Source organism: Phascolarctos cinereus, unplaced genomic scaffold (genome assembly GCF_003287225.1).
Source record: "Phascolarctos cinereus isolate Bilbo 61053 unplaced genomic scaffold, phaCin_HiC Scaffold_8;HRSCAF=390, whole genome shotgun sequence".
NCBI lineage: Eukaryota > Metazoa > Chordata > Mammalia > Diprotodontia > Phascolarctidae > Phascolarctos > Phascolarctos cinereus.
In genome coordinates, this window is record NW_027556291.1 from 27,853,915 (window position 1) to 27,864,581 (window position 10,667).

The following is a 10,667-nucleotide window of genomic DNA, read 5'->3' on the forward strand; positions in this document are numbered from 1 at the left end:
GTAAGTGTGCATGTGTGTATGTGTTTGTGGGTTTTTTCGGGGGGTAGTGGTGGTGGTGGTGGTGGTGTCAGGGGATGATAAAACACCATTAGTTCCATTTTTTTTTCTGCCTCCTATTTCTACCCTTTGGTGCCAAATGGCTAAAGAACAGAAATGCCAGATGAGTTTTTGTAAAACTTAGAATGTGGGGTCTGCCGTGTTGATTTCAATGCAACACAGCGCATCTCTGTGCCCACAATGCCTGCCATGGTACCCTGCACCTAGTTAGTTCCTATGCACTGTATCACCAATTCTGAATCACACCTCTACCAAATTAACGGAGTTTTCCTACTTACTTAAGCAGCAGAAGTAAGCTGTAAGAAAAAAGAAAATCAGTTAAGAGAAACAGAGCTACCACAGCCAGAAAAAAATACTCACAAGACCCCAGACACTGGGGATAAAAGCAATGAAAACAATCCAATCTCTTACTCGCAAGGAACCTGCAATCCAATCCCCTAGGAAGATATAAGCCATATATACAAACAGCCCAAATACAAGTTAGGGTGTTACCATTGCTCAGGAGATATTCAATAGAATAATGAAAAATGAATAATGAATTGCTTGACATGGTGGGGAAGAGGATGGGGGTCATGGAGGATGTGGAACTTGTGCTGGAACTTGAAAGAATGGGAGGATTTCAAGAGCTGAAGAGGTAGAAGAAGCAGATTTGGGGATAGCAAATGGCTAGTGGTTCACACCAACTGGACTTGGGGGGAAGAGAAGGAGAATGGTTATGAAATTAGCCTGGAAGGGAGACTGAAGAGCAGTCAGGTACAGAAGGCAAAGGGAGAAAGTAAAAGGGTGTGGCAAGCAGTAGCCAATGCTGCAGAAAGGTTAAGTAGGATCCCGTAGGTAAGAGGGCACTGGTGCCTTTGGATAGAACAGTGGCCAGGGCGGCCAATCCATGGAGAAGCTCTGCAGAAAGGGGAGAGATGCAGGGCAGTAGTTTGAGGGGATGGCAAGATTATGGGATGGATTGGGGGGGAAGGAAATGACGGAGACCTGAACCTGTCTTTCCGGATGGTGGATCCAGTAGAGAGGGAGGGATTGAAAATGTGAAAGCAGGGTAACTTGGGGGTTTGAGTAGTCCTAGAGAATATGATAGAGAATCAAAGGTTGCAGTGAAGTTAGAAGGCATGACTTTGTAGTGTATACACTTAGCAGCGTCCCCCAATTTCCTCCAAACAGCCCCAGGTGCCTTGGTCCAACACAAAATGCTTTGCTAAGGAACACATTTAGCCAATCCTTAATGCCTGTCCTGGTAGTTCCCATTCCCTTCCACTACCTCCATTTTCCTTCTTTCTGCTTCAGTCCTCAGGCTCAGTGTCTATTTCCTCCCTTCCCCCAGGACACTGAAGTACCCCCTAAAATCAAAACCAAAAAGCTCCAAGGGCCTTTAGACACCCATCTAGTGACTATGCCGACAACCTCAATTCAAAGCTAAAAGCAAAATTTTTTTTGGTAAACAAGTCGAGGTTCATTTTCTTCCCTGTCCTAGCCTCGTTGGCATGGCAACCAAAGAGCCCTTTTTCTATTGTTTGGTGAAGTCAGAGCCCAGTCCAGTGACAGCCCAGCCCAGGCAGCCACCTTGTTTTGCTTCTAATGTCCCTTGGTTCCTTAGCTAATCATTAGGGCTTACACAATTAGTGAGAGTCTCGGTAAGAATTAGGATTGTGGAGATCAGAGAACGTTAGAGCTGAAAAAGACCTTAGAGGTTCTCTAGGCCCTTCCTACATTTGACAGGGGAGGAAACTGAGGCCCAGAGGGGTTCAATGACTTGCCCAAGGTCACACAGGCAGGAAGTGGCAGAGCCAGAATTCGCACACAGGCTAGATTAATTAGAGCAGTTTGAAATTTAAATTTGGGAGAGGGAATGGCGTAAAATAAGCCTGACAGGGAGAGGAGGGGCGGCCAACCAGATAGGAAAGGCAGGCTGGCTCCTAGATTCAGCACTAAGTCCTTAAGGAGCCCCCAACAGCCTTAGTGCTTGGGGCGCCCCAAATTATCCAGCGCCACCGTAGCGTTAGGATGCTTGCAAGAGCTGACCTCCAGGAAGCCTGGCCTCGCCCACTACCCAAAGGCTCCCTCTGGCTCCCCGTCGGGCCCAAGTCCCCCTCCCTGCCGGGCCCAGGTCCCCCTCCCGCTCCCCCTGCCCATCTCGCCCCGCCCCTCGTCCCTGACACCGGCCAGACGGCCTCCAGCAACGACTCTTACTCGTCACTGTAAGGGGTCTGGCAGCTCCGCTCCGGCCCGATCGTCGGGGGGGGGGGTTCTGGCTCCGGCTCCGGCAAAGGCTCGCTCCCTGGCTGGGGTTATACCGTGAATTCTAACTTCCTACGCTTCCCTCGGGTATCCACCGGCCTCCAGCCAAATAGGCAGAGAATCGGCCGAGGCTTTCCCGGCCCGCCAATTGGCCCAGCTCCCCTCAGGTATAACCAATCGCGGACTAAGCCCGCCTCACGCCGGATGTCACAGGTCTATCCCCCGGGTGCGTCCTAACCCTCTAGCCTATCGCGAGCAAGAACCGCCTTAATGGACGTTCACCTTTCAGCCCATAGGAAACACTAAAGAGACACGAGAAGGAGCCAATGGGAAACCAGACCTCTGGCTTCTGTAGGATGATGTCGATTCCCTCCGCTCCAGTGAGGACCTGATCTTGAGCTCCAGGGGTGGTGGGAGCAGCCGCAGGAGGGGTGTGTGTATGTGTGTGTGTGTGTGTGTGTGTGTGTGTGTGTGGTTTTGTGTGTGAGTGTGTGTCTCTGAGAGCAGGGGGGCGGAGCCTGAGCGGAAAGGCGCGGGCGGGGCGGAGCCAAGGCAAGAGAGGGGGCGGAGCGACAGGGGTTTAGTTGCCGCCTGAGGGGCTTCGAGACTCAGTGTCTGCGCGTTAGCCGTCGGGAGCGGAGGCATGGTGAGTGCCGCTACTCCCCCTCCTGCCCCCCAATTCCCTCTGGATCCCACTCCGTGGCCCGGCCGGGCCGTGGTCTTGTCTTTCCCTTGGCCCTGGTGGGGAACTCTCTTCTGGCCTCCTTTCCCCTTCCTGCCCCCGGTACCCCCACCGCCACCACCTCCACCACCACCGCTGCCGCCGCCGCCGCCTCAGCCCCGGTGGGGCCTGCTCCCTCTGCGCCCGGCCCGGAGCCTCGGCGTCCCCACTGTGGCCTGGTCCCCCGAGCGCGGGGACCCCGTTGCTTGGTCAACCCCCTGGTCTGTGGCCGGGCCCTTCCCAGCCCGGCCTGCCGGCCGCCCAGTGGCCACCCGGCCCCCAGCCCGGCCCATCGCCCGGCCCGCCTCCTCCCGACCCGCTGCTCCCTCCCTCCCCCCTGACGGGATCTGGTCGGCCTACTTTCCCCCACCCCAGGCCAGGTAGGTGTCGAGCGGTCGCGCTTTTTTCCTTGCTCCTCGATCCCCCGTGATCCCTCCCCCCCATTCCCCAATCTCCCCCGCCTCCGCCCCCCTCCCTTCCCCTGCCGCCTCCATCTCGGCTCCCGCTTCTCTTGCCGCTCCTTTTTTCCCTCTATCCTTTCCTTGCCTTTGCAGATCCCTTTGGCGCTCAGCTTGGGGTGGGCCCTGGGGAGGGCGGGGTTGTGTGGGGGGGAACGGTGGGAGGGGGGCGCTGCAGCTTCGGAGCCTCCCGGGAGCTGGGTGTGGGAGGCGGGGGCGGGGCACGGGAGGACGTTATCAATCGCTGTGGTGAGGGGAGGGGGGAGAGGGGGCTACCGGCTGCCTTAATTTCCCCAGAAATCTTACTTGGGCTGATGTCGCCCAAATGGAATGAGCCTTACTGCTTTATCTTTTGGTTCTGAGCGGTTTCTGATGTGAAAGGGAGGTTCCTCGGTGTAATGTTTGTATTGATTTCAATTTAACTTGGGAGGAGAGATGTATTTTTTAATTTGATTTTGAACAAGCTCCTAATAGGGGGTTTTAAGCTTCCAGCAGAAAGGCAGGGTACACCTGTTTTAACCCTTTGATAAGCTCTGCTATTTGGCATTTGATGTGGGCAGCATCATGGTTTTCCTCAGATTTAGAAATGGCTGCCAAATCTAAGCGGAAGCAAAGAAAGCCCAGCAATCCTCATTTCAGTGTGAACAGGTAGCTCTGGAACTTTCCACCAGAGCACACTAAAAGATGGGTGCCAAATAAGTGTCCTTGCACGTGAGTAAACTGTTACGCAGAAATGCCATAAGTAAATTGCAAGGGAGCCAGAGGTCCCAGAACTCATAACCCCAGCAGAGTGGAAGGGGTAAGATAGTATCTAATTTGGGGTGAGTAGAGATGTGTACAGAGATACATTGAAACATAGTTTGAGTGGGTGGAATTGCCCTCTTCACCATCACAAGCAAAAAAAAAAAAAGGTTCAGTTTAGAGATCCATCACCATCATTGTCATAGTGCAGTAGGTATAGGTACCCCCCAATTTTCAGTTAATGTTCAAACCAAGTGGTTAGGGGAAAAAAAAATGAAAGTCAAACCAAGTGGTTAGAAATCTTATAGTAACATAGATGAGTTTGAATCCTGTGATGGGTCTTGTCAGAGACCATAGACCACAGATAAGGAGAAGCTCTAAGATTCTGGGGAAATGGAACACAAAATTCTATGTGAGGGTTTGTCGGGGTGACAATGCTAAAATTCACAAGAGATGACCAATATGAAGGTTTCTTTAACACTAGTTAGATAAAATAATGAAAAAGACTTTTTAAGAAATTTGCAATCCTGTGTCCCTGCAATGCAATTTAAGATCACTTGTTCTTTTATTATTGTTTTAAAGGCCAGTACCATCAAGAAGCCAAACCTGGGCTCCGCCCCCCCAAGAAAGAAGATGGGACCCAAACCTGAACTCACAGAGGACCAGAAACAAGAAATTAGAGAGGCATTTGATCTCTTTGATACAGATGGAACCGGGACAATAGATGTTAAGGAGCTCAAGGCAGGTTCATTAAGTACCAGCTGTAAGAGCTAACCTGGGAAAAGCACATAGGGTCCAAGAGAAATAATTTATTACACTAAATAAAAAACCCTTCAGTGTCTGTGTTTTCACTGAGTAATTATGCTTAAATATCACTACTTGGGGTGGTAAAGAATGAAGGGGGACCCAGTGACCTAAGGTCTTTTCTTTCCTTTTTAATCCTACCTTTCCATTTCTGAACTGATACAGAGGACTCTGGAGTTGTCTTTCCTGCCTTGCTTTACCCCCTCCTCTTTTTTACTTTTTTCCTTTACTTCATTCCCTTTTCTGCCCAAAGTGTTGGTCACAGGTATTATTGTACCGTTCCATTTTTCTATTCAAACCCCCCCCCAACCCTGTTAAGTAAGGTTAATTGAAATTGTGATTTGCTTAATATTACAAGCTCCAATTCACAGTGCCACTTTTGCCCCTAAGTATTTTTGGGACTTCTGTCTTTTGTTGAAATAATTATTTAGTCTATTTTTGATGTAGGTGGCCATGAGAGCTCTGGGCTTCGAACCCAAGAAAGAAGAGATCAAAAAAATGATATCTGATATTGACAAGGAGGGGACGGGGAAAATCAGTTTCAGTGACTTCTTGGCTGTGATGACTCAAAAAATGGTAAGTTAGCCAACAATCAACATAACCTCCATGTAGCTTAGAACATCTAGATGTGGAAATCACTCCATTAAAGTGGAGCTAACTAAGCCAGGGGAGCCTGAATCATGGGATCAGAGCTAGAAAGGAACCTTAGAGGCTATCTCATCCAACCCTGTCATTTTGCGAATGGAATAGATAAGTGCTTCCGACTGAAGAGAAGGGGTCTTGGATTCTACTCCTATTCTCTTGTGACTTGGAGAAATCAGTTTTGCCATCTAAAATAAGGGAAGGAATACTTGCCACTACCGCTTTTCTGTTTAGTTATTGTTATGGTATCATTTCATACTTTAATGGCAGTTAAATCTGAATTTTGAGAATTGAGAGCGTATATACTGTTGTAGCTTACCTTTAACATACAAGATTACGATTGCTTCAGGAAAACTCATAGGGAGAATTTTAGTGATGTCAGATTTCCTCAAACCTGAAAAATGTTTTTCTTTGGCTGGAGGCAAAGGAAAGAAATGGAAAATAACCCAGGGTAATGGAGTGGTTCAGGCAGTAGTAGTACCCAAGTATCTCCCAGCGAACACAGCCCTGTTGTTAACCCTCAGAATCAAGAAGCCTGGAATAACCTCTACCCCCTGAGATGTTTATATACCAAGATAAAGGCCAGAACTTGGTATTTTTGTGGGGAGTGAGTACTTTTCTATGTAGTCATGCCCTTTTAATAAAATGGGCAGTCCTTAGCCAGCCAATTTCACAAACAGGTTGTAAGATTAATAGGGATTATAGTTTGGTGGGAAAGAGGTTAGGATAAAAGTATGGGAAAAGGTAGGAGAGGAAACTATTTTGACAGAATTGATCATTTTAGAACAGTGCTTTCTATTGCTTTTATATTTTCAACATTTCTGAAGACCAGGTAAGAGGATTTTGGGGTGACTAAAGGTTGCTAGGACTAAGATAATTCCTTTCTTGTGTGTGATTTAATTTTTAAGGCTGAAAAGGATACCAAAGAAGAAATTCTGAAGGCTTTCAGACTCTTCGATGATGATGAAACCGGGAAAATCTCCTTCAAGAACTTAAAACGTGTGGCTAGAGAGCTAGGGGAAAACCTCACTGATGAGGAACTGCAGGTTTGTAGTAAATGAGTCTGCAATTCCCAGATTGCTGGCTTCTGACCTTGTGGTAGGTTTTCTTTGTCAGAGCTTCAGTCCTATACTGTTGGCACTTTGCTGACCACCTAACTTTTTTTGCCTAGCTGTTCCCTTACCTGCCAGTTGGTAAGTATGACTAGCTCCCGTCTAGTATTTGTCTTCTTTCATACACCTCACCCTGATTCATAAGGTCCCCATTTTCTGCCCACCTCTACTGTCTCAATTCTGTCTTGCCTGTTTCTTAATATCTTTTCTGAATAAGTTTCTGTGCTTATATGTGTCAGTGAACTGTGTGCATGATGATGTAAACTATTTTAAAGATTATTATTGGAGAATTAATGTAATATTAACATCTCATTAGGCTGAGGTGGTCACCTGGTGCCTTGTGCAATATTATTAAAAGGTTGTTAAAGTTAGCTCCCTCAACTGGAGGAAATACTCTTGTCCTAATCTGCCTCCCAAACAAATGCTTATTGACTACTTCAGTAAATCTTCCCTTTTTCTCTGACCAGTAGAAACATGACACTTAAGGAGGGTGGGGGAGATCGACAACAATCCCAGGGCCTGTATTTGTTACCTTTCATTTATACTTACAACACAATTTAGACCTTGGCCTATGACTAAAGAATCTACACTCTACATTGTACCGTCTTCTTCCTCTTCTCTACTCCTCCTCCCCCTCAAAAAAAGAGTTTCATTTTAAGACTCCGTTAAATAAGACAGGAAGGTATGGTTGTTGGGCTTGCATACTAAGTCTCAGGGCCCATCAGGTGCTGTGGAATTTTTGTATGATACAGGTAAGATTATCTCACGTGGTCTATTTGATGTTTGAATGGGGATCCAAAGTGGATTTACTTCATAATAAGTCTCCTTTATGACAGACAACATTTACAAATTACAATAGATTAAGCACGCTGTAGTGCTTTAAGCTTTTACATTTGAGACTAAGGCCTTTCAAAAATGAATATTATAACAGAAACATCACTTTTAAGAAATCTAACCCCCTTCTTTGAGGCTGCTGTTCTCTGGCTAGGGGTCAGCATATGATGAGGCTGTGGGATCATGAGTTTGTGCCCCATGCAAACCAGTTGGCTTTGCCAGGTTTCCAGCCACTTCACAAATGTGAGCTTTGGATCAAAAAGAGAAGACAGGAGAGAGGTTAGGTCATTGTGAAGCCATCACCTTCATAGGGGCACCTGATGGAGAGTGGGAATGTAAGGAAGTTCAGAAACATTCACAAAGAAAAGGGGAACAAAAAGAAAAGTAAAGGCAAAACTCAAGTTCCCAAATGGTGGCTGAGGTCAACTGCCAAGTGAAGATGTGCAGAGAAGAGAGATGGCGAGGTTTCAAACTACTGGATATTAGACCCTGTTTTGGTGAAGTAAAGAATGACAGAGCTAGCAGGCCCCTTGGAGTGAGGTCCAAGCTTGACCCCGTCTTTTTATGGTAAAGGAAACTGAGGTTCAGAGGAGAGGGACTTGTCCAAGGCCCCAGAGCAAATGGCTCAGCCACATGTCTTCTGAGGCCTAGTCTGGCTCGATATCTCCCATAACCCAGTTTCATTTAGTGCACTGTACAGTTCAAACCAGCTCATGGGGGATTTAAAACAATATATATTTTTTAAACACTTGGAAGCCAAGCATTCCATTCAATAAGGACTTATTAAGTACTTATGTGCTTAGTGCTAGGGATAGAAAAACAAAATCAAAATAGGCTCCACCCTCTCAAACATTAATATCGGCCACAATTTAAATAAAGCACTTGATTGAGGAAAATTTAGGAAAGGGCAACTTTTTTCAGTATCAGAATAAGAAATACTGCCCAGTTAAGTGAAAATATTTGTAAATTAATGCCAGTCCTTAATTTGGAATGTAGATTAGCAACTTCAGATTTGCATCTCAATATAGGTTTAGGGTTAGCCTAAAACCATTGCCTTTCCCTGGGTTTCAGTAGTTAGAGGATGTAAATTGTACATGGGAGGCATCATGGTGCAGTGGGAAGAAATTGCTTTCTATTCAGAGGAGCTGGGTTCTGCCATTCTCCAATCTGTGCTGCTTTGGGTAAATCACTTAGTCTTTCTGAGATTTCCAATTTTCTCACCTGTAAAACGAGGGCAGTGGACTATAGATGACCTCTAAGATCCTTTCTTTATCTCAGCCTTTAATGTCCATCATCATATATCCAATATTATTCCCATTTTACAAATTAAACCGGTATGACTTTTGTTACCCACTTGATTTGGCCCAATGCTTCCCCTCCCTCCCCATTTTACACTCAGTGCTGCTTTGTTTTTTGTTGAAATCCTTTTGTGTAGTCTCCTTTAGATGTTTAATGTGTCAGTCTAATCTACCACCTGAATCCTTACAGGAAATGATTGATGAAGCTGATCGAGATGGTGATGGAGAAGTTAACGAACAGGAATTCCTGCGGATCATGAAAAAGACTAGTCTCTATTGAGGTCGATATCTCTTCCCCTTTTGCAGGCAGATACAAGTAGATTTACTGGTTATGAAGGTTCCTTGTTTTCATTTTTTGAGGCATCACTGTAGTGCTTAGAAACTGATTTTCCCCTTCCAAAAATTTGTCTAAATAATTATATTGGCAAATACCTGACTCAGTTGTATGTTTTCTAAAGAATTCTAAAAACATAGTTCTAGATAATACACCTTGTCAATGGATTCTCCAATTCAGAGCCCCCTAGGCTTAAGGATGGGGGCCTAAAACTCCCCTCCCCCCCATCCTTTTGCCTGGTATCTCTTCTTTCATTCATTAATATTACACCAAATCCCAGAGCAAAATTCAAGTGTTATGGCCACCGAAATGGGAACAAAGAAAATCTCCTTTAAGGTGCTGGTTCCCTTAATCACCTTGCTTCCATCATCTCTTCCCCCTGCCATGCTCAGGTGTATGATACAGCAGGACCATGTGATTGGCTTGTAGGCCACCATTCCAGGCCATTTTTCCCCTCCCTCTTCCATTCACCCCTTTGATTTTCATTGACTTAGCTCTTTTAAGAAGAAACTAGCTTACCAACTTCTTTGTTGTGTCTGAAACACACTGACATACCTATTGTCTTGTGGAGGGCTTGGAATGTTCCATGGCATCATCCTCTCCAGCCAGTGCTGGGGTAGCTGCATCTAGCTCATCCACTTTGTGTGTCATCCTGGCAAATGCTCTTTTCTTTTCCCAGGCCAGGCCACCAAATGAAAAAAAGCTAAATGTAATGTTAGCCTAAGAAAATCATAAATAGCATAGGTTGGCTTAATACTAATGTTAAAAAAAAACCACACAAATAAGCATTTCCTTAGTTCATAAGCTTTAAGGGCTTAGTTGCTTTGAAAATTGGGGTGGGTGGGGTGGGTCGTGTTTCAAGTATTTAGCAAAGCCTTTTTCCCCTTTTCCCTGCTTGGAAGGAAGGGAACTGGCTGTTGGTGTCTTCATTAGAAATCTAATGTAACCGTGGCCATTTTCTACTGATTTTGTCACAAGTTCCTCTTTACTGGTTAACTCTAAGAACCTCTGGTTCTTTATTAGTCCATGACTTTCTCCTCCTCTGACGTATGGACACTGACCACCAAGTGTCCCACATGGGTAGTTTGACACACTGCTTTGTGACTCCCAGTGGTCTGTTCTGTGTTGATGCTATTTATTTTCTCTGTTGTGAATAAAGTCTTTCTTGTTTTAAAGTTCTGGTCTTTGAGTATGAATTACTTGGATTTGGGATTTATATTTGACCGATTATGTTGAAGGTGGCTTTGCAGAAGAGGACAAAATATTACCTAGGGTGGGCCTTACTGCTTGCCTGGGGCAAGTGACTTCTTTTGTAGGACAAGGGGACCACATTCTAGGATGGGGCATTCCCCTAAAACAAGAGAAAGGGAATCCTAGAGTTAAGATAGCAGAGTTTAAGCCAGTCAGTCCCCCATTAGGGTA

At 45.9% G+C, this 10,667-nt stretch overlaps 2 protein-coding genes across 9 annotated transcripts in view; one reads left to right on the top strand and one right to left on the bottom strand.

Annotated features, from left to right (window-relative positions):
* Nucleotides 1–2,763, bottom strand: part of NSDHL (NAD(P) dependent 3-beta-hydroxysteroid dehydrogenase NSDHL) — a 37,707-nt gene extending 34,944 nt beyond the window's left edge. For 3 of the 7 annotated variants that reach the window (XM_020975030.2, XM_020975028.2, XM_020975031.2), the window contains exon 1: nt 2,254–2,460. The gene's annotated coding sequence lies outside the window, so the exon portion shown is untranslated. Of the gene's footprint in view, nt 1–335; nt 354–2,253; nt 2,461–2,641 lie in introns of those variants that run through there. The other 4 variants (XM_020975032.2, XM_020975029.2, XM_020975033.2 and 1 more) reach the window with 3 other exon arrangements.
* A 97-nt stretch (nt 2,764–2,860) lies between these two features.
* Nucleotides 2,861–10,420, top strand: CETN2 (centrin 2). 2 transcript variants are annotated; one of them, XM_020975034.2, is made up of 5 exons: nt 2,861–2,947; nt 4,804–4,962; nt 5,473–5,601; nt 6,576–6,713; nt 9,102–10,420. In XM_020975034.2, the coding sequence occupies exons 1-5, from the start codon at nt 2,945–2,947 to the stop codon at nt 9,189–9,191; spliced, it is 519 nt and encodes a 172-aa protein (XP_020830693.1). In that variant the 5' UTR covers nt 2,861–2,944; the 3' UTR covers nt 9,192–10,420. The 2 variants fall into 2 exon arrangements, with proteins under 2 accessions (XP_020830693.1, XP_020830695.1); XM_020975036.2 differs by having other exon boundaries at nt 2,932–3,402.
* The last annotated feature ends 247 nt before the right edge of the window (nt 10,421–10,667 follow it).